Genomic DNA, 22,862 nt, shown 5'->3' on the forward strand with positions numbered 1-22,862 from the left:
ACCCCATCCTGAGAGGTGAGTAAGCAGAGCCTATCAACCACTTAAACCAAGCACTTGAGGCTATTTCTTCCCCAGAAGAATTGTGGAACAGGAACCTCTAGAAGTTCATTTATTCACTCCTTCAATGGATATTTTGTAGAGATTGAATTTAGAATGAAAATATTTTTGACAGGTAGAGAAAAATTTTAGACCAATCCTTTTATTTTATTCATGAGAAACTGAGACCGAGAGGGAGCAGTTTCACCCCTCCCTACCGATGCATTAGGACTAGGCTTCTAGGGCAAGTCTCCTTCCACTGCACAGAGTGTCCACCCAATTCATTAGATTTTCATTTAGTGGAGGGCATTTTAGATGGGCCTTTGAAGCATACATAGGCGTGTAACAAAAAAATAAAAAGTGGCAGGGAATTTTATTCTAGTGGGAGGGGGTAGCATGAACAAAAGCTCAGACCTGGGAAAGCCAGAGGTGGAGAATAGGGAGCACATGCCCACAGTGCTTTATCCACCTGCTGAAGTGTAAAATGTTCTGAAACCCAAAAAGTTCTTGAGCACCGGCATGTCTGTTTGAGAGCAGTGGGAGCAGATAAGAGCTAACTAAGAGCAAACATCTGCTCCTATAGACCATGGCCTTGAGTCTTTTCTCCCATTTGAGAAGTGTTGCCTGTGCTCACTCAATCATCCCTTCTGTTTGCTAGGTGCTTTATACAACCGCCTCTCTTAGCCTTCCCAGCAGGCCTGTGCCATGAGTATTATGTTCCCCACAACACAGAGGAGATATCCGAGGCTCAGAGAGGTTGACTTGCCCATGGCCACATAGCCAGTAAATATGGAGATTGGGATTCAGGCCACGTTTTTGAACTACCTCTGGAGGGGGTCAGAGAGGTACTAGAATTGTGAGGAAGTGATTGTTTCTAATTGAGACACGGGGAAGGGAGGTGTAATTAGGAAGGCCTTAAGGAGGAGGTGGCCCTCAGGCAGGGCCTCCAAGGCTGGCCAGGCCTTGGTTGGGCCCATAGAAAACTAGGTACACGTGCGGAGGAGAACCAGGAGAACATGGGGTTGGCTGTGGCCCATGGTTCCCGTTTTTGCCTGACTGCCAAGTTTGAAAGTGTGGTATATGTTAGGTTAATACCAATAGTTGGCCTCTATGTGGTTTGGGGCTCCTAATTTGGTACCTTCTCTTTATACTTCCTATACTCTATGGAGTTTCTTTTGCTGTAATTCTAACTTGTAAACAGAGGTGGATGAAGCACACATAGCGTCCTTCTTTTTTTAATGTCATCATGTCACTCCTCCTTGCTGGGGGCCAGGACGCCTGGCGGTTGCCACGCACCTACATGGTGGTGCTGAAGGAGGAGACCCGCCGCTCGCAGATGGAGCACACTGCCCGCCGCCTGCAGGCCCAGGCCGCCCGCCGTGGCTACCTCACCAAGATCCTGCACGTCTTCCACGACCTCTTCCCCGGCTTCCTGGTGAAGATGAGCGGTGACCTGATGGAGCTGGTGAGCTCCCTCTCTGGGCGGGGCACTTCCAGAAAGGGCTGGGCTGCTGCATGCATACAGGGCACTGTCCTTGGTGTGCCCACAGCTGGCCATCAGAAGGCAGCAAACGTTCACAGAATGCTTACTAAGTACCAAGCCCAGTGGCTCCTGACCTTCAGTACAGGATGCCCTTCAAACCTGGCCATACCTCAGTGGTACTTCATCTTCATTTGAAAGATGAGGAGACCAAGGTTCAGCAGGGACCACACAGACAGCCAGAGGCAGAGCTGGTATCGCACCCAGTGGTCTGTCTGCTAGCTGTCTTTGTGCTGGTGAACTTGCTGCCTGTGAGAACCCTGTAGGGACAAGGCCCTATGACATTAGTGGGGCCAGAGTCATTTTATAAAAGCATGACTCAAGGATCCAAAATGCCTTTGAAGCTGATGCTATTCAGAAGGTTCCTTCTGTAGGACAGGGAGGCTCTTCTTGCTCCAGCCCGACCCTGAAGCACATCTTTGGTGCAGGAACAAAACAGGCACGGGGAGTTGAGGGCTTCTGGCCTTCCTTCTCCTAATCCTGGCCCTAGCGCTTGAAATGCATATCTTAAAAACCTTTCTTGGTGAGGCTCCCTGCTGAAGGGAAGGGGGCTCCGCTTGAAGCGAGTGATGGCTGTAAGATTTGTAGCTTTAATAATAAGGCAGAAGAGAATTCGGCAAATGCATCTTTTCAAAGAAAAAACCAAAAAGCAAACAAAAAAACAACAAAAAAAATCCTTTCTTTGTTTTAGCCTCTGCTCCTCCCCCCCCCCAACCCGCCCCCCTCCCCTGTCCTCCTAACTTGATGAGAACACATGGTTCCCATTTTCACAGTGATTCTCCACGTGTCCGGGGTGCCTTACAGCCTCCCGCAGACACTGAGACCCAGACTGGGACAGAGTCTTGCCCAAGGTCATACAACATATAACCGGCAGAACCAGAATTTGGGCCCAGGCCTCCTTGCTCCACTGCACTACTGCTGCATGGTTTCATTCCATTCAGTGTACAGCGGCTGGACAACTACAGCGTGCTAAGTCCTGTGGGAACAATGACAGGGGTTGGACAGAGCCCAGTCCCTTAGTCTAATAGGGAAAACATCAAGTTAATGCTTTCAGTCAGTCTGCTCATCACACATTTGATGAGCACCTACTATGTGCTGCAGACACAAGGATGGACCACCAGCCCTTTCCCTTGAGCTCACAGTTCAGAAAGAGAGACTGAGAAGTGATGGCCAGTCAGTTAACTGGGGGATGATATGCCCAGCACAATGAGGGGAAAGGAATCAGGTACCCATAGAGCCAGAGGGCATGCGTGAGCCCTGAAGGCTGGGCAGCTTTTCAGAGGGGAGATACTGCTGAGCTGCAGGCCACAGATGTGTGCCTTCAAGAGTTGGGCTTTGGCATTGCACCAGCCTGGGTTCATGTCCCAGCTCAGCCCCTTACTAGTTTGTCTAACCTTGGGCAATCTCCTTCACTCCCCAAGTCTCAGTCCCCTACCTGTAAGCTGGGCATGAAAATAGGAACGGTTCTTTAAGGACTAAATGAGATCGTCAAGTAGTTAAGTAGATGCTAAGCACAGAAATTCATGGAGGTATGGACAGGTTAAGGAAACCCATGGGGACACTGAGGCACCCAGAGACAAGTTGCTGTGACAGGTTGATGGGCAGGAGAGGGAATAGTGTTGCCTCTGCCCAGTGGGAGCTGGGGCTGCCCCGGGGAGCCGTGGACACCAAAGGATGCAGCCATTGTGGGAACCTAGCACCAAAACAGAGAGAGAGTGGAGAAGGCATCCTCTCATCCCCAAACTCCTGCTGGGCCTCGCTCTGGCTGAGTCCAACTGGAAATCACTGCAAGGAGGCCTGGGTGCCTGCAGTCTGCAGGGTCAGCCTCCTCCGCACTGTGCAGGGTGGAGAAGGGTGGGAACGGATCTGGGGTAACAGAATGGCCGGGACAGGCATCATGAGTGGGGCGTGGAAACCAAGTCCAGCCTGCCTGGGGCCTGGGCACTGTCTGGCTATCCAGATGGCATGTCAAATTCAGAATCCTTCCTAAAAGGCTTCCTCTGTGCTGGCACGTGTTGGGCTTCCCACCCTGAGCGAGGAAACCCCACACCAGGAGCAGACAGGTGGGAGGGTGCTGGCGTGTGACTCCGGACAGACTTGATCAGGTGGGGTAAGGGTTGTTGGAGGTTTTTGCTGTCGGCCAAGTAAATGGCTTTTGAAGCCGCGCCCCCACCTCTCTGGCTTCTGCAGGCCCTGAGGTTGCCCCACATCCACTACATCGAGGAGGACTCCTTCGTCTTTGCCCAGAGCATCCCGTGGAACCTGGAGCGGATTCTCCCTGTGAGGCGCCAGGCCAATGAGCACCGTGCCCCCAGTAAGGCCCCCCTGCACCCCGCCCCTCTCCATCTGCGCTGAGTCCACGTGCTGCTGTCTCCTCCCTGCCGACGCTCCTCACCTCCCAGGGGCTTTAGCGCGCAGCACACTCCACTGACACTTTCTTTTCTGTCCCATTCCACCCAAACCAGCCCCCACGCCCTGCCTTCCTTCTGCCCCAGGTACAATGCAGGAGTCTTTTATTTAAATGAGCCCCTCTCCCACCTTCTAAAAGTTCTCGTTTGCCTCTTCTTGTCATTTAGCCCATGAGGCTGCATTTGGGTGGGGAGAGGGTAAACCTGACCTTGACACCCCCTAAGGCTCACAGGTCTGGGTAATTCCCAATGCCCCGAGGACAGGACTGGATCCCACAACGGGACAGACAAGCCCTGTTTGCCCCGCCTCCACCTCCTCTCTGGTCTCCTGCCTTGCCCTGCTCCACCTCCCTCCAGCATCGCTATGCTTCCTAGGGTTCCCTGCATGGGCTACTCTGTGTGTCCCCTCCAGGCCTCTCCTCCCACTCTTCCCTCTGCCTGGGGAAGGCCATGGAAAGGAGGTGAGGCCATGGAAAGTGGCCTGGTTTCTGGCAGGGCCTTGTAGGTGGGTGGAGGTGCCATGTATTGAGCTGGGGAAGAAGGGAAGGGCCCCTGGAGATCAGGGGTTCTGGTTGGACCGTGTGGAGGTTGAGGAGCCCACGGCATGAGGGCTGAAGCTCAGCGGAAAGATGGTATAGTAATGCGCTAGGACTCAGCCAGCCCTGGGGGTGCGTTCAGCCTCCGCCCTTTACCAGTTCACATGGGGTCTTAAGGGAGCCATTTCCCTCTCTGAGCCTCCCCTTTCTCATGTGTAAAATGGGCACAGTAATCCCGTCCTGTCCTCACAGGCTGTTGTAAGTCTCCATAGAGGTAAAGGATGTGCAAATGCTTTGGAAACTGAAAGGGCAGGGGTGGGCTCTGAGTTGCTGTCATCATGACTGACAGCAGACCTGGGGCCTCCCGGGGCTCGCGGCCAGGTTGGGAGACTAGTGAGAAGGGTGGAGCATCATCCCAGGGGCGACAGCGGCAGAGGTGAGGGGCCTGGTCGAGGTGAGGGGCCTGGTCGGGCAGGGTGTGCTGACTGATCAGGGCAGCCTGTGGCCAGGGAAGGGCTGCCCTTTGCAGGAAGAGCCTGCGCCTCCCCACTCCAGGCTGCACCTCTCTAGGCGGAGACGCTAGAGCCTCCACCTTCCATATCTCTGCCTCAGGGACCTCCGGGAGCTTGCTAGTGTGGGGAATGGGGAGGGGATGTTGCACAGGGGGTCTGGGGGACCCCAAGCCAAGCAGGAGAGAGAGAAGACCACAGCCCCTGAATTAGTTTCCTAGGGCTGCCGTAACAAAGGAATGCAAACCTGGCGGCTTAAAACAGTAGAAATGTATTCTCTCCAATTCTGGAGACTAGAAGTTGGAAATCAAAGTGTCAGTGGGCTGAGCTCCGTCCAGAGGTCTAGGAGAGCATCGTCCCTTGCCCCTCCCCGCTTCTGGTGATTGCAGCATTTCTTGGCTGTGGCTGCATCACTTCTGTCTGTGCCTCCTTCACATGGCCTTCTCTGTGTGTCTTTCCTCTTCTGTCTTTTTATGAGAACACATTATTGGATTTAAGGCCTATCTGGATAATGCAGGATGATTTTATTTGGAGGTTGTTAATCACATCAGCAAAGACCTTTTTTCCAAATAAGGTCACGGTCACAGGTCCTGGGGGTGAGAATGTGGACACATGTTTTCAGGGCCACCATTGGACCCACTGCCCTCTTCCAGCCCAGAAGCAGACGTGGGACCCTTCTTCCTCCACTGGGATGCCCGTGGATTGCCTTACCCCTCTCCTGCTCCCAGTGGCTGTGGGAGGTGGCAGGGATGGAAGGCAGGAATGTGGCATCCATCAGGAGTCACAGAAGGGCTTGGCTGGACAAGGCCCCCTGGGAGCTGCTGGGTGGGTGTGGGGCAAAACGGGCACCATGCAGACAAGTGCAGGCTGGCTCACCTGGCCAGGAGCAGACCCTTTGTTCACAGAGAGGCCACCTGACAAAGGGCTGACAAGCACAGGCTCTGGAGCCAACTGCCATGCTCAAATCCAGACTTTAGCATTCTCAAGCTGTGTGACCTTGGATAAGTCACTGACCCTCTCTGAGCCTCAGGTTTCTCTGCAAAGGGGAGTAATGATAGTTCCTACCTCAGGGGCTGTGTTGAGGGTTAATGCTCTTTCTGCTGTAGCGTGCATCCATCCATGTCTGGTACATAGTGAGGGTGCTGTCAGTTCAGCCCTCTCCCTTCTCTCCTTCCATGCCACAGTGAGTTCTCGGGCAGCCACTGTGCTGCAAGCCCTGTACTAGGTGCTGATGGACTTGGTCTCTGCCCCCCTCCCCCCCCAACAGAGCTTTTAGTGCATGAGGAAGGCTAACCCATTGCTTGAACAAATAGCTACATGACACCAAACTGGTGTCATCATGGGGCGGGAGCTACGGAGAAGTCCGGACAGCTGTGAGCATGTGTAAGAGGCAGACCTGGCTGACTGCTGGGGAGTCAGGAAAGGCTTCCTGGAGGAAGTGGTACTCAAGTCAAGACCTGCAGCGGGTATCATTAGCCCCACCAAGGGGAGTGTGTCGAAGCAGAGAAATGAACAAGGACAGAGGCCCTGAGGCAGGAAGGAGTGTAGCCCGGGAGGAAGGAGCAAGGAGGAATGGGCGGGGGCCTGCTGGGCAGAGATGAGAGGAGAACTTGGCTGCTGCCCGAGCTTCTCAGGCACAGCAGGGGCTGTCTGGTGGGAGAGAGAGAGCTCCCCGCCCTGGGGGGACACAGGGAGGACTGGGCACCCACCTGCCAGAGGCTGCAGAGCTTCCTGCACCAGATCAGAGGCTGGATGAGGCCACTCCCAGGCCCCTTTGCCCCTGAGTGATAACTCCTTTTGCGGCCCCTTTTCCCCTCACGCAGGGGTGTGAGGACAGAGGCTTCCCAGAGCAGCGCTGCAGTCTGGGGCTCTACCTACTTGACCCTCTTCCTTCCTCTCCTTCCACAGGTGTCACACCTGCAGGCTCTCCCTGCTTCCTCCTGCCCCCTCCACCTTTGTCCTGCGTAGGCGTCTCCCCAAGAAGTTCCCTGCAGGTCTCGTCCCATCTAGGTGCCTGCCTCCTGGAGAATCTGAACCAACCCAACTAGGAATGATGAAATGTGGGTGGTAGGCTCTTGGTAAATTTCCAACACTGCTGTTTTCTCTGAGGCTGTAACTCACATCAGTTGGAACTGGCCACCATGAGCTGTCCTGGCACCTGATGGAGTGGAGAAAGTGAGGGCTTGGAGCCGGGAGGCCCAGATCCACGCATCTTCCTTGAGCCTCAGTTTCCTCTCTGTGAAATGAGGTGACCTGCTCAGATGGCCAAACAGCCCTGTTATTCTCCTTTTACTCTTCAAATCCAATTCTGTCTCTAAATTCTGTTGTCTCAGGCTTGAGGAACTGTGAAAAATTATAAGTAGGGGCTTGACACAGTTTTTTCCATTGTATTTATTGGTTTTGAGTGTTCATAGTGTTATTTCATATTAATATTATGGAGCCAGACTACTTAGTTCTCTTTCTGGTTCCACCACCACCAGCTGTGTGACCTTGGACACTTACTTACCCTCTCTGTGCCTCACATTCCTCGTCTGTGGTATAAAGATATAATAGTATGTACCTGCAGAGGATTTTTTGAGTTAACATATATAAGGTGCTTAGAGAAGTGCCTGAGACATGGTAAATAGTTTATATGTGTTAACTATTACATTAACCTTATGGTTATTCTCTCCTCTCGAACAAACCTCACCTTGGAAAGATGGACGTGGTCTGGTGGAGGTGTATCTCTTAGACACCAGCATCCAAAGTGGCCACCGGGAAATTGAGGGCAGGGTCACAGTCACTGACTTCGAGAACGTGCCCGAGGAGGACGGGACACGGTTCCACAGACAGGTGAGCACGTCCCTCACCTCCGACCTGGAGGTGACGCCACCCCCCAGAGTGCCACAGCTGCACCCCTGCTGGCCTCCCCAGCTGGCACTGCCCCTGCCTTGCCATCAGTGGCGGGTGGGGCGTCTGTCCAGCCACCCACTGATATTATTACAGGGTGGATGGGCTTCCTCACTCGGGTCTTGTGTTGGTCGGGCAGGCGAACAAGTGTGACAGCCACGGCACCCACCTGGCGGGGGTGGTCAGCGGCAGGGATGCCGGCGTGGCCAAGGGCGCCAGCCTGCGCAGCCTGCGTGTTCTCAACTGCCAAGGGAAGGGCACAGTGAGCAGCACCCTCACAGGTGAGTGGTGCCTCCCGCTGCGCTGGTCTCTGCGTCCAGACCGGGCGGGGGGTGGAGCCTCAGCCCAGAGAGAACTGACTCCTGACCGAGGAGGCCAAGGCAGCCTCTGCCCCAGAGGCAGAGTCCCAGAGTGTCAGAGTGGGCAGGGCGCCCGGGGGGCACGAGTGCTGGTGGAGAGCCTGAGGCTCAGACAGGGGCAGGGCTCAGCCCAGGCAGGTTCTGCAGCTTTGACCCCAGGTCAGTGGTCTTTCTACAGTTTCACACTGCTCCCCTTTCCACATCCTTTAAAATAGTTGTGCCTTTTGTCATTTTGCTTTATATTTGGATAGACCCTTGAGGTGATCTAAGCAAACTTTCTCCATCTTCTGCTTGCTTACCTTTAACACCGGGGGACTCACTCCTTTTCATGACGGATTGGGTAGATTTGGTGGAGGAATTGGCAGAAGACTTTTTCCAGACTCTTGCAGGTTTCTCCAGCCAGTTGCCTCCGGCAAGGTCCAGCTGAGAGCTCGGACCCTAGGGGGAGGTGGCTGTGGACAGAGAAGAGGGTGGGAGTTCTCATGTACTGAGTCCCTCCTGCGGCCAGACCTTGAGCGAAGGGCTTTGTACTCCATACCCGGAGGCTGGTATTGTGATCCTGTTAAACAGTTGAGAAAACCAGCCCAGAGAGGGGAGGTGACTTGCCCAGGGTCACACTGCTAGAGCCAGTGACCCTGTTGGGGAAGGTGCCAGCTCTGAGTTTGACCTCCACCTCAAGCCTCCAGACCCGTGTCAGACGCTGGCCCCTGAGCTGGCAGAGGCAGCCTCACGCCTGTTTGAAGGGCTGGGAAGGGCTGGTGGCGCCTGCCTTGTGCTTGGTGAGTGAGCTCTGCCCTGATTCTTTCCAGTTTAGAGGACAGGTTTTGATATCAATAGTCCCCCGCCCTATCTGGTGACCCTTCCTGCCTGCCCCACCCCCCGCCCTTATCGACTGACCTCAGCTCAGCAGTCCAGTTCCCAGAGGTCAGTGTGCAGAGGAGGGGAGGCCCGTCTGTGCCCTGAAAGGCCTTCTACAGGCCTGGTGCCCTGGGCTTGGAGGGCTTCCTGGGGAAAGAAGGGGTCCCCGTTTTGGGAAAGGCCTCTAGCATATTACCTGGTGCAGAGCAGAGCTCCACGAACAGTAGCTTTTCCTTTCACGGTCACCTCTGGTCTCCCCTGTAAGCAGACGGCTGAGGTAAAGTGTCAGGTCTGAGCACAGAAACATACATACAGCAGGCGCTTCATAAATGGCGGCTGTAATGGCGGTTATTCTTCACCTCCACTCCCAGTTCCGCTCTGCTCCCTCCTGGTGGGAGGGGCACCTGCCTCCTAGGAGGAGCCTGGCTCTGGGACCCCCCCCCCCACCGCTGCTGCAGCCCCAGGGACCTCCCAGAGGCCCAGATCCAGAAGGTTCTGAGAGGTCGGCCGCCCACGCCCGCATCTGACGGAGCGGGAGCTGGAGCCTCCGAGGAGAAGCTGTCCGCTCCGGGTCCCCTGCACGTCAGGGCCAGAGCTGGTGTTAGAACCAGGTCTCCCCTGGGCCTGGGCTCCCAGGCTGCACCCTCGGGTAGGGGCATGACAGCCCTGAGGGGGCAGGGTTATCCAGTCCCCCCCACCCCCGCCCAGCTCCAGGGCGAGGCGTCTTTTGATCCCCGACACAGCCGAGCACCAGTGCCCCCTTTCACCCATGGGAGGGCGGGGCCCCAGGGCGGCGAGGGGGCCCTGAGGCCTCACTGGAGTCTGGGTGTGGGGGGGGGGGAGGGGCGGTGTGCTGCACACCAGCCTCAGGGGATGGCCAGGAGGGCCGCGGAGGTCAGAGGCAGGGCACAGCAGGCCCTTCCTGTTCCTCTGAGAACCTTGCGTCTCTTGGTGCCTCCGTTCCCTGGAAAGGGAAAGTAACAGCAAGGTCAGTGTGAGGACTGTGTACATGCCTGTATTCAGGCGCTCAGCCAGGGCGCCTGGTGCGTCTAAGTGCTCGGGAATTGGCTGGCTTTATCAGGGCTGCTCGTCACATGTTTCTTGTGTGTGTTAGTCAGGGTTGCCCAGAGACACAGAACCGATAGGGTGTGCGTGTATATTTATACTGATAAATACATACGTATACCACATAGGGGAAGATTTCCCTTAAGGAGTTGGCTCACACATTGTGGGGCTGGCTGAACGCCGCAGGGCGGCCTGGCAGGCTGGAAATTCTGGCAGGCGTGGATGCCACAGTCTTGAGTCTGAAGGCAGCCTGCGCGCAGATGTCCTTCCTGCACGGGGGACCTCCATCTTTTCTCTTAAGGTCTTCAGTTGACTGGATGAGGCCCGCCCCCGTTATGGAGGGTCATCTGCGTTACTCAGCGTCTGTTGATGTAAATGTTAATCACATCTGTAAAGTACTTTAACAGCAACATTTAGAGCGATGTCTGCGCAAACACCTGGGCACCATAGCCTCGCCAAGCTGGCATGTAAAGTTAACCCTCCTGGGGGCCTCGAGGGTGGGGGTGGGGAGGGCGAGAGTGCCTCCCCAGGGGTGACCTTGGCTTTGTCCTCCCAGGCCTGGAGTTTATTCGGAAGAGCCAGCTGGCCCAGCCCGGGGGGCGGTTGGTGGTGCTGCTGCCCCTGGTGGGTGGGTACAGCCCGGCCCTCAACGCCGCCTGCCAGCGCCTGGCCAGGACGGGGGCGGTGCTGGTGGCCGCTGCTGGTAACTTCAGGGACGATGCCTGCCTCTACTCCCCAGCCTCCACTCCTGAGGTGGGTGCTTCGGAAGGGAGGGGGAGGGGGCAGGTGGGCCCCCGTGGGCTTCGTGGTGTGCGCTCCTGAGCTGGCCTGGCTTTGGAAGGTGTCAGAGTCTCCCAGGGCCGAGCCTGGGCAGAGGAGGGGCTTGAACCTCCACCATCCTAGCCTGTGAACAGCACCATCCTCCACTCTCCCCTGCCCCACGCAGCCCCATGCCCACGTCCTGGCCCCTCTCCCTCTGAATGTCTCCTGAATTCCCCGGCCCCTTCGACACATCCCCATCACCTCCATCCATCTGCTCTCCCCTAGGTTGACACCAAAGCTCCCTCAGCTTCCTCCCAGCCTCCCTCTGCTCCCTCTCCCCTTCCAGCCGGTAAGGGCCCAGGGCCTCTGCCCACATCACTCTCCTGCCCAGTATCCCGCGGCCTCCCTGCTGTCCACCCCCCACCCCCAAAGGCCCCCTGAAGCTCTGCATCGAGGGTCCAGGTGCATCCCAGGCAGGGGGGCTACATGAGGACAGAGACGACGCCTCTGAGGGGCTGACCCAGTGGGGCCCATGCCTGTCCATCCCTCTGACTGACATGCGAGGGCACCTACCGGGTGGTGGGCGGTGTGGGCGCTGGGGGGACTAAGGGGAAGGAATCTCGTCCCACTTCAAGGACACCATGGTCTGAGGGGCGTGTGTTGGGGTCAGGGCGCAGATGTGGGGGGCACAGATGTGAGCCCGGCAGTGGTGGATAACCCTTCCTGGCTGCCGGGTTTAAAATCACGGAAAGCAGACAAAACCCAGCAGGTCCTTTCCCCCTTGCCGGCTCTGTTTTTCTCCATAGCACTGACACCCACCTAATGTGCTGCATTGTTTACTGTTTGTTTACTGTCTGGGTCCTGCACTAGAATGGAAGCACCTCAGGGGCTTCGGGAATGGTGCCTGACGTATGGTAGGGCATTTGGTAGCACCAGGGCTGGGTGAGGCAGAGAGTGCCAGGGTTCTGCCTGGAGAGTTGGGTTTCTCTCAGGAGGGGATATCTGAATGGGACCCAAACAGGTATATAGGATTTGGCCAGGCCAGCTGGCAAGGTCTCAGTCTCCCCACATCCTCTCCTTGGATTCCCTATCTGCCAACCACTCCCTCCCCTCTCCAGGTCATTACTGTTGGGGCCACCAATGCCCAGGACCAGCCGGTGACCCTGGGGGTCCTGGGGACCAACTTTGGCCGCTGCGTGGACCTCTTTGCTCCAGGGGACAACATCATCGGTGCCTCCAGTGACTGCAGCACCTGCTTCACGTCACAGAGTGGGACGTCACAGGCTGCCGCCCATGTGGCTGGTGAGTAGCTGCCCCACCACCTCAGCCATCGTGATTCTAATAGCCCCTTTGCCAGGCAGGGTCTGTGCCAAGATCCCATGTGCCAGGCTCTGCGTTGGGAATGGGGGATTAAAGATAAGTCCAGCTGATGGTGCCCTCAAGGTCACTCAGTCTAATGGGGGAGGCAGGTACACAAATAGAGTAGCCAGGCTGTGTGGAAGGGAGCCTAGAGGAGGTGGGCTCCCTTCCCAGCCTAAAGGTCAGGGAAAACTTCCTGGAGGAGGGACATTTCATCTGGGGTTTAGTGGATGAATAAGAGTTTACTTGGCAAACGAAACAGCAACTGCCAAGGCTCAGAGGTGTGAGAGCAGGATGGAAGTTTTACTCTGGCTGTCTTTTAGCATGGGATTACAGGTGGTTTAATTTCTGAAGAACAACTTGGGGCGTGTGTGTGTGTGTGTGTGTGCGCGCACCCGTGTGTGTGTGTGCGCGCCTGCGTGTGTGTGTGTGTGTGCACACATGTATACCAGGAGAGGAATCCAGGGTCAGGAAGGATGGCCAGGGCACCACCATCTCTCACCGCCTGCCCCACGACCAGGCATTGTGGCCATGATGCTGACCGCCGAGCCGGAGCTCACCCTGGCTGAGCTGAGGCACAGGCTGATCCGTTTCTCTGCCAAAGACGTCATCAATGAGGCCTGGTTCCCTGAGGACCAGCGGGTGCTGACCCCCAACCTGGTGGCCACACTGCCCCCCGGGACCTATGGAGCAGGTCAGCAGGGTGGCGGGGTGGGCAGAGTCCAGATTGGGGCTTGGGAGGTCTCGGGGGGCCCTGTGTGACCTGGGCAATCTTGCCCCGCCCTCATCTGTGCAGGGAGAATTCGGCCATTGCCTCCTGGAGCCTGGGGGAGATTGAGTAGGATGGACTCTGAAAGGGCTTTGCAGGGCTTTCAGGACATGTTTTAATGGGAAAATTAATCACATTCTTTAAGGCCCCCTCCCCCACCAGAAGCCAAAGATTTGGGGCCCTCTGTGAACAGAGCCCTGACGGAGGCTCCCCTCCCAGCCACCCCTCCTCACCCCAGGGCCTCGTTGCAGGTGGGCAGCTGTTTTGTAGGACCGTGTGGTCAGCGCACTCGGGGCCCATGCGGATGGCCACGGCGGAGGCCCACTGCGCCACCCCTGAGGAGCTGCTGGGCTGCTCCAGCTTCTCCAGGAGCGGGCGGCGGCGGGGCGAGCGCATTGAGGTGATCTGCACCCTCCCGTCAGAGCCTGAAGTGGGGTTCTCGTTCCAGGCCCAGCTCTGCCCGAGTCGCTTCCTCCCCTGAGCTCCAGGGCCCGTGGGCAAGTTACAGCCGAAAGGAGCATAACTCAGTTACCTGCGATTTGGGTGCTGCTGGAGGGAGGCACGCTGAGGGTTCCCGGGAGACCCTGCAGGATGCGGCTAGATGGAGTCCAGCGTCCACCTTGGGGGAGGGGAGAGCCGAGCGTGTGCCCGGGAGTCACTGCCTTGGGGGACACGAGGGCCAGACATGTGCAAGGGATTCCCTGCCTCTGGACGCAGTGGTCTCCAGGGCCCTTTGCACTCAGATGTTCTACGGTCCTGGCAGTTGATAAATCGTCTCAAACCAGCAAAAGAAGGGATGTGATGTTAGGACCACAGAGCCTTGCACAGATGCTGTCTGGCCACGATGTTTTGGTGGAAGGGCAATGCTTAGGCCAGGAGGACAGGGGCGGCAGGCATTTCTGCTTGGGAGACTGTCTGGAGTGTGATTGACTGTGCACTTGAACCTGCAGTGAGTGTATGTGGGAGAGGCTGAGAGTGGGTCAGGGCTGAGCAGGCTGGGACCTTGCTCTGGGGTCTTAAATTTCCCTGTATCTGCATTCTGAAGTCACTCTCAGTGTCCAGAAGAACTTTATAACACTCAGAGCGGCCCATCTGCAGAACAGTCTGCCTTGGGCGCGAGTGAGCTCCTTGTCCTCAGGGGCTGGCTGGCCCCTCGCAGGGCCGTTGGAGAGGGTTCAAGGGGCTGGAACTGGGTGCCCAAGTTGGTCCCTTCCAGACCCCTCATCCTGTGTTTCAAAGCCTTTTCTAAAGCAGGTTGCTGTTTCTGTCTTTGGCTCTCAGACCCGAGAGGGCAGGCGTGTCTGCCTGGCCCACAACGCCTTTGGGGGTGAGGGTGTCTATGCCGTTGCCAGGTGCTGCCTGCTGCCCCGGGCCAACTGCAGCGTCCACACAGCTCCGCCAGTTGGGGCCGGTGTGCAGACCCGTGCCCGCTGCCCTCAGCAGGGCCACGTCCTCACAGGTAGGAGGCTGGGCCCATCCTGGGGTGAAGCGGCGTCCCTGGCTCCTTGTGCACCTGCCCCCACCCGGCTGGTCCCACGATGGAGCCCGACTGCCTGGTGTGAAGGCCAGGGCCACCCCTTCCACCCCGTGACCCTGGGTAGGCACCTCATCTGCCTCAGTCTCAGCGTCCTCCTCCCTAAGACGGACCGACGGTAGTTCCTGCTTCATTGGGTTGCTAGGAAATGAGTAACACCTAGAGCACCAGGCCTGGGGCATCGTGGCCACTTTCCCACAGGCAGTGCAGTGCACGAGGGGCAGTTCAGGGAGTGGCTCTGAATGTGGAGCTGACCTTGGTTTAATCCTGTCTCTGCCAGTCATCAGCTGTGTGACCCATGCAAGTTACTTAACTTCTCTGTGCCTCAGGTGCCTTGTCAATAGAATGAGGATGATGGGTGCTAAGCATTTAGCTTGGTGCTAGGACAATGGAAGTGCGAGCTATCATGGTTATTACCCATTGCTTTAAAATCCATTCTCTGATATAGGTTACTGTGGATGGGCTACTTTGTGTCAAAAACATGCCCTGGGTAGGAAACAGGAAGTCACAGATGGGGACCTTGTGGGGGATCCGGGGGTGGTACCACTCAGATCGAGAGGGGGCTGAGCTGTCCTGCTTGGAGGGGGTGTGGGATGTCCGGGGAGAGGGCAGGCAGCGGGCCTGGAATAACTGGCTCAGGAGCTGATTCTCCATCGAGTATGTACTGAGGAGGAGGAGGAGGGTGACAAGGACGAGTGGCAAGGTAGGAGCTGGCTCCAGGAGGAGTGGCTGGGGAGGTGTGCAGGAGGGCTTTGCAGTGGGAAGATGAGCCCGGTCAGGTGGAGAGCCTGGGGCAGGTCCAGAGGGCCACCAGCCATCCTGTCGTGGTCCTGGCTTGGTAGGAAGTCCACCGTGTTCTCATGGCTCTCCCCTTTGGGAACTCCCAGCAGATAAACTCCAGGGCATGTGCTAGTTTGAAGACAGTGGAGCCATAGCACCCACTACCTATGAAGCACATCCCACTTTATAGGGAAGGGAACTGCACCCTGACATGCTGAGTGACTTCCCCAAGGCCATGCGGCTAGCACACGGGGATTCTAGTGACTGTGACCCTAACACGTGCAGAGCCCATGCCCGGTGCCAGGTGCTGTGCTGGGCTCCATGTGCCTGTCCTCACTTCATCCTCACAGCCTCCCTTTCCATTTTACACAGAGGGAAACTGAGGCTTGCTATGGCCTAGGAACACTCTCTGAGGTCTTGTAGCCAGGGCGTGTGCCTGATTCCCAAGCTCTGGAGGGAGGCCCAAGTCTCCCAGGGGGACATCAAACACACCCTTGAACTTCTGCTTGGGTGGCTGGGTTACGGGGAGGAATTCCATTTCCTCGTGTAGCATCTTAGGCCCTGGAGCCCCCTCCCCATTGCTCCCCATCACAGGGTGGAGGGGAGATGATGTTTTCCCTGAGACACTAAGGCTCAGAGAGGTTGTGTGGCTTTCCTAAGGTCACACAGCAGGCCAGCAGCAAGGTTGTGTTGAGAATCCAGGAGTTCTGTTGCTCAGACGAGTGCCTCTTTCCTGCCCAGACTTGTTTCTGGGTTTCCCAGCTCCAGACACAGACCCTAAAAAGATGGAGACCGAATATGGTGGGGAGGAGAGACAGAGGGTCCCTTAGCATCCAGGTGTCTGAGCTGGCCCTCCCCTGTCCCAGGCTGCAGCTCCCACTGGGAGGTGGAGGACCTTGGCAACCCCAGGCGGCTTGTGCTGAGGCTACGGGGTCAGCACGACCAGTGTGTGGGCCGCGAGGAGGCCAGTGTCCACGCGTCCTGTTGCCACGTGCCGGGTCTGGAGTGCAAAGTCAGGGAGCACGGGATCCCAGGCCCCGCAGAAAAGGTGAGGCGGCGTGGGGGGTTGGGACGGGCGCCGGGCACCCACCGGGTGGCACGTGTCCATCCTGTGCAGCTTGTCAGGTCAGCATTCGTGTCACCACCACACCCTAACGTATCTGGGGAGTGGCTTGTGGGGTGGGTGCTGTCGGCGGCTTCTGCCGCTGTGTGGACAGCATATGTGTGTGTGTGTGTGTGTGTGTGTGTGTGTGTGTGTGTGTGTGTGTCGCTGGGCCGGTTTTTGCTTTTGTCCAGCTTAGTGAGGTTTGCTGTCGGGGCACCCTTGACCCCCTTTGGGAGAATATGCATAAATATGGCATAAAAAGCAGTTCACAGGCATTCACTGCTTAATCCACTTAACACATCTGCTGGGAGGATGACTCAGCCATGACCCAGGGGACAGGACACCTGAGTGGAGCGCTGCAGGGGGAGGGGCGGCTAGCGGGGCCTGCGGGGCCAGCAAAGTGGGGAAGGGCTTGCAGAGAGGAGAGGCACGTCCTGGGCCTGGGGCGGGGGTGGCCCCAGAAACTGCCAGTGCAGACCCAGCTACCTAGGGCTTCTCTGTTAAGTCTCCTTTTAAAGGCCACAGGGAGCTTCTTAAAAGGAAGCCCTGGGGAGTCTGCTCTCCTGCCTCAGAAGAGGTTTTTAAGAGTGCACTTCTGTAGTGATTGTGGTCCGGATGCTGCGTGTCTTGAGGGCCAGGGCTGTCTCAGGTGCGCTTGCTCCGCAGGTACTGCGGCCTGGGGCGTTGCAGGTACCACTCCAGGTGGAGATACAAAGCCCACAAGCTCTGCTGGGGTGTCCATTCTGGTGGGAGGGCAGCAAACTGAGAAGTAATGCTATAGGGTACTGAGAAGATGCTGTGGAGAAGAGTAAGGCGGCGAAGAGGACGGGGGGCGGTGAGAGGAGAGGCCTCACTAAGAAGGTGGGGGACGTGACAGGGAACAGTGTTCCAGGCAGAGGGAACAGTCAGGGCAAAGGAGCAGCAGGAACAGCAGCGGGCCAGTGAGGTGGGCACCGAGTGAGTGGGGGACCCAGAGGCAGGGTTCAGGTGGGGCCTGAGGGCCGCAGGGAGGCCTTTTTTGCTTCAAGCCACACAGGATTCTGAGCCTGGGCTTGGGGGAGGGGAACGGGTACCTGACCTGGTGCAACCAGGTTCATTCTGGCTGCAGCACCAGAAAGACGGCGCGGGACGGGGTGGAAGCAGGGAGGCCTGCAGCTGCTGTGACTGTCCAGGCCCGGGTGGTGGGGGCCAGCCTGGGCAGGAGCGTGGAGGACACTGGGGCCTGTAGGAGGAGCCCACAGATCTGACGGGCTGGCTGTGGTGGGAGCAGTGGAGGGGGTGTCTGAGGTCCTGCTTTTCCGCTGACCGAGACGGGGAGGGCTGTGGGAGGCGTGGGGTGAGGGGAAGACGAGTTCATGCTGGCCTGGCAGACACGCACCTGTGCCCTGCCAGCCTGGCTCACCACCGTGTGCCGGGTCTCATGTGCACTCTCTTTTGTCCCCTGGCAGGTCACTGTGGCCTGCGAGGAGGGCTGGACACTGACCAGCTGCAGGGCCCTCCCCGGGGCCTCCCACACCCTGGGGGCCTATGCGGTGGACAACACGTGTGTGGTCAGGGGCCGGGATGTTGGTGCAGGAGGCAGGATGGGCGAGGAGGCCGCCATAGCCGTCGCCATCTGCTGCCGAAACCAGCCCTTGGGGGAGCAGGCCTCCCAGGAGGCCCAGTGACCGCCCCCCCAGGACACATGCATGGGGAAGGGGTCAGGGCCTGGGGGCGGTGGTCCCAGGCCTTGGCTGAGCTTTGAAGTGGTTTCTCCTTCCTCAGCCCTCCTCAGCCTGGACCCCTGGGAAGAGGATACCTCTTCCTCCTGGAGCTCTGGCGCTGGCACTTGGGGTCGGCCGGCTCCCTGCCTGGGGGATCCCCAGCTCTCGGCCTGGATCACCCTACCCCAGGCCTGAGCTGAATGGGAGGCTGAGTGAGCAGGGTTGCAGGTGCCAGGCAGCCCCCCACTTGCTGCAGGGCTGGGTCCACGTGCCACCGATAACACAGGTCATGCTGTGCTCGGCTTCCTGCCAGTTGCTCCCAAGATGCCAACACTGTGGAATTACCTTTTATTGAGCTGCCAGTCAGTCGGTCCTCAGGCCCTCATGCAGGAGGTGGCCATCCTCTCATGGGGAGGCAGGGAGGTGCTTGAGGGCTGGAAGGGACCAACTATTGGTCAGGGGAGGTGAAAGGCGGACATGGCCTCTCGCTTCCTGCCCGCTTTAGGGATGCCCCGTTGGGCTCCCTAGTTAGTGGAGGATCAGTTTGCCATGCCTCTGGGGTGCAGGGTGGCACCGACAGGGGGTGATGCTTCCCCAGATGTGGTTGTTTCAAAATGTCCAAAGGGCTTCACCCACCTTCTCACAGCGTTTCAGAGCAGCCCTGGAGCAAAGGCAGGGTCTCTTCTGCCCACTGGATAGATGAGAATGTTGAGGCCTGAAGCATGAGCCCGGGGTCAGCTGCCAACTCCTTGGTTCAAATCCTTGCTGTTTCTCTAGAGAGATCTCTATCAGTTCGGTGGTCTCCACGGTCTGCCTCCCGGTCCTGTTATTAAGACTCACCTCCTGAAGACAGCTTTGTTGAGAAAAGTCCTCGCTCTTGTACCCACCAGCGGCATGACAGATGCAGCCAGGTGTGTCCCAGGTGATCCCAGGGCTGTGCCTTTGTTTCTCCCAGCTGCCCCTCCCTTGCCTGGTCCAGGCTTTGCGGTCTACCTGGAGTCAGCCTGCAGGGGGCCATCACTCCAGGGCTGACTCGTTCGTTCACAGTGGAGGGCCACGTGCTCCACCCATCCCCTCACCCAGTTCTCGCACCTCCCTGCACAGTAGACACGGTCATCCCCGCTTCAGGAAGATACTGGGAACCAGAGATGGGGGATGGTGCCCATCATTCACACAGCCAGGAAGTGAGGTGGTACCAGGGTAGAAACCCAGATTTGGCTCTAAAGCCAAGCCTCTTTTTACTGCACCAGGTTGGGCCCCCCATCTTTATAATAACAGAGGCTCAGAAGGGGAACACAGACCTGGGGTAGCCCTGTGAGCAAGGACAGAACACTGGGCAAAAGGCACTGGCTGATACACTGGGGCCTGAGTGGAGAGGCCTTGGAAGGATGCAGGGATGGAGGGGGGAGGGGAGGAGGAGGTGCAACTCTCCCTCCTTGAGCTCTCCCACCCACACCCCTACCCAGGCAAGCAAGCATGCATTTATTTTTTTTGGTCCGTGTTTGTCAACAACTCTCTGTTGCCTTTTTACAGCAAGCAGCTTTTTGAGATCACTGTGTTGCTTTTGTAACTTGAAGATATTTATTCTGGGTTTTGTAGCATTTTTATTATATGGTGACTTTTTAAAATAAAAACAACTTTGTCATGACTCTTGCCTGAGTTTGACCGTCTAGGATGAGGCCTTGCTTTTATAAGAGGTGCTTGATAACAGTTTGTGGGATGGTTTAGTAAATCGAGACTTTGAGGAGTATTTCTATCTTGAGTACAAGTACTTGAGTACTTAGGCTGTCCTGGGATAAAGTCAGCATCTTCCTGTAGCTTCCAAGTTCTTCCAGCAACCAGGGCTCCCCCTCCTTGGCAACTTGGGCCCCACAACGTTCTAGATGCTCCAGGGTCCCCATGTCCTTTCCATTCTCCTCTCCTAGTGCCTGGCACAGGGCCTGGGGCAGTCAATGTTCATGGTACAAGTTAATTATATGAGTGGGTGAGTCTTCTGTAATGAGTCAGTATTATGCCCATGGTCATTTTTCATGATTTGAAATTAAGAACCGTTTCAGAACTTTACACTTTGCAAAGTATACTCATCCCATGCCATATGGGCCCCACCCAGCCCCACTCTGAGGCTGGCAAGCCTATCTGTCTTAAGCAAGGCCTAGCTCTAAACAGCCCGTATTATAAGCGATCAGGGAAGGGGCCTGCAAAGGCAAAAATCCTCTCAAACTCTATTTTCTGACAATATAGTGTCACGGAAAGCGTTCAAGCCCTGCCAGCTGCTACGGGCCCGACAGCCAGCGGATGGATGTCTGTATAAGTGGGTGCACTGGCACCCCGCCCGCTGTGCACGCTGGACACCCCTCCCCCCACCGCCCAAGAGTCAGGGTCAGTTCCTTAGCTATCCACACCCGGATGCCTCCAAGATGTGAGAAAAGGGAACGACTGGTTCTTGCAGAGGTTGGCAGCTGGTCACCAGGAGTCGGGGAGGAATGGGTGTGGACCGCATTAGATCTGGAGCAGCAAACACCCCAGGGGAGGGGCACCACTGGGCAAACACAGGACATTAGGGGTGAGGCTGAGACCTGCGGGGTCCAGCAAGAAATCCAGCTTGACCAGGGACGTGATTTATGCTGGGGACCACTGGGAGGCCTGAAAGCTATGGGGGAGACGTCTGCAGGCCACTGGTCAGAGTTCAGCACATCCTTATCCAGCTTTGCAAATGAAGCCTGAAATGGTCAGGGTATCCAGAGGAAGAAACAGTAAAAAGCTTAGACCCACTGCCCCTCATTATTCAAGAGTGGACCTTATTCACACCATCAGTGCAAAGTACGAAAAGGAATCGGCACCATTTCCTACCAGGTCACCGGCCCCTGGCACCCCCTCCTCCGACCACAGCCATTTTCTGATATACGCAGAAAAATGTCAGTAAGCCTCCAACTCTGTTTTTGAAAAATTTATTTCATACCCTTATAAGCTAAGAACTCTGCCACTCAGTGAACCAAATTTAGAATTAAATTTCTTCCCTAGTTTATCTACTTCTTTCTGAAATTTTATAAACAAGATTTTGTACACAAGAGGTAGCAGAGGAAAATTCCAGTCTGCTTGTTCCAAGCTCAAAAGGTAACTGCACACACCTCGACGTTGGCAGGGAAGGTGGAGCAAGACAGGGTGAGTCTGGTGATGTGTGCTCTAGGCCCGAGTCTGTTCTAGCTGTCAGGGCCGCGTGCAGACTCCAGGGGAAGTCACGGGCTGGGTGCCCGTCGGAAGGCTCATTTGCTTTCTTTCCCAGGACGCCTCTAAGGGGCCGACTCGGCCGTCCTAAGAAGGGCCTCACGAAGGGAGCTTCTTGAGAACAGACAGCATTGAGTTTAGTTGTGCAATTCCTACTCAATTTGCAGACCATTTTGAAAGATTTATAAAAACATCTTCATCCAAAAAAATCGGCAGTAAAAATGACACCTCTTCCAAGGTAAGCCTGTCGTAATTGTCACTTTGTTGTATGACATTAAAAAAAAGTCATCAGCAGGTTCGTAGACCGCAGCCATGGGAAATCAAGGTTACTGGCAAAGTGAAAGTGATGTTCACTGCAGCAGCAACGTGCGCAAAACCAACCAGGGCGTCTAACATCAGCGACAGGTGATCCTGGTCCTGATGGACGATACTGTGAGGACAGCAAGTGCTGGGGGCTGTGGAAGGCATTGTTTCCATAGGAAATAAGGGACAGAAGTGGCAATTTCACTCCTGAATCTGGGCTCCTGAGAATGCAGTTGCCACCATGATATCCTCACACTTTATCATGGCTGGCATTTCAATGTCATGTCCTGCGGGGTCGCTTTGTGAGGACAGGGGTGGAGAGAGGGTGGGGGTGGGGGGGACAGTAGGACATGGGGTATTCATATACTCAAAAATCTGCTTTAAAACATCACACTTGAGTTCGCAAGAACATCAGAACCACATAATATCTGCCAGCTGCCCCCAACCCTTTCTCTGGGGTGCAACTCTGCTCTTAAGTGTTGGCCCTCCATCTACGCGGCATCTCTGACAGACGCCACCACTAGCCTGTCACACAGTTACAAACTGAAGCCCGGCTGCACGGTCACTTCAGCCCGGAACAGGGAGCTGGCAGGGTCTGCGGTGCGCAGTGGGAGCAGCCGTCTGTCCTGTCACGGGCCCACTGCGCCCCTCTGACTCTGCAGATCTAGGACTGGGGCCACTGGGCGCTGCCTGAGGCTCCCCTAGTCCTCTGCGTGGTGAGCACAGCACAAGGCAGGGCACACAACTAAAGGCAAACAAGGTTGAAAATGTGTGTAGTGACTCAAAACCCCAAACGTATAAAGTACATGAGCTATGTGGGCATCCCCGCACCCCTCGGAGGCGGGGGAGCTGGCACCTCACCTGAAATGCGTGAGTGGTGCGAGACCCAGGAAACACGACCAAATGGTTGTGCAGCTGCTTGCTAGTTCTCTCGTGTCCCTAATCTTTTCAGTGTCACTCAGTGAAGCTGAGGAGAAACAAAGTCTCGGATTCCTTCCCTGCATTAAAATGTCTAGAAACTCACAAAGCAGTGTCTCTCAACTCAAATATTTAACTTCATATACAACCAGTAACAAGGGTTTCAGTAATTATTTTTCAGCAAAAGCAAATGATTGCAGGTCA

The 22,862-nt window shown here is 56.4% G+C and overlaps 1 protein-coding gene across 4 annotated transcripts; it reads left to right on the forward strand.

Annotated features, from left to right (window-relative positions):
* The first annotated feature begins 1,462 nt into the window (after nt 1-1,462).
* PCSK9 (proprotein convertase subtilisin/kexin type 9) lies at nt 1,463-18,176 on the forward strand. Of its 4 annotated transcripts, none has more exons than XM_057746919.1 (11): nt 1,463-1,501; nt 3,767-3,890; nt 7,728-7,861; nt 8,058-8,199; nt 10,757-10,953; nt 12,081-12,264; nt 12,842-13,015; nt 13,342-13,490; nt 14,330-14,549; nt 16,271-16,452; nt 17,958-18,176. In XM_057746919.1, exons 1-11 carry the CDS (start codon nt 1,478-1,480, stop codon nt 18,174-18,176), a joined length of 1,749 nt encoding a protein of 582 aa, XP_057602902.1. In that variant the 5' UTR covers nt 1,463-1,477. The 4 variants fall into 4 exon arrangements, with proteins under 4 accessions (XP_057602902.1, XP_057602894.1, XP_057602909.1 ...); XM_057746911.1 differs by having other exon boundaries at nt 14,372-14,549; XM_057746926.1 differs by having other exon boundaries at nt 3,824-3,890; nt 14,372-14,549.
* The last annotated feature ends 4,686 nt before the right edge of the window (nt 18,177-22,862 follow it).

This window comes from Hippopotamus amphibius, chromosome 1 (genome assembly GCF_030028045.1).
Source record: "Hippopotamus amphibius kiboko isolate mHipAmp2 chromosome 1, mHipAmp2.hap2, whole genome shotgun sequence".
NCBI lineage: Eukaryota > Metazoa > Chordata > Mammalia > Artiodactyla > Hippopotamidae > Hippopotamus > Hippopotamus amphibius.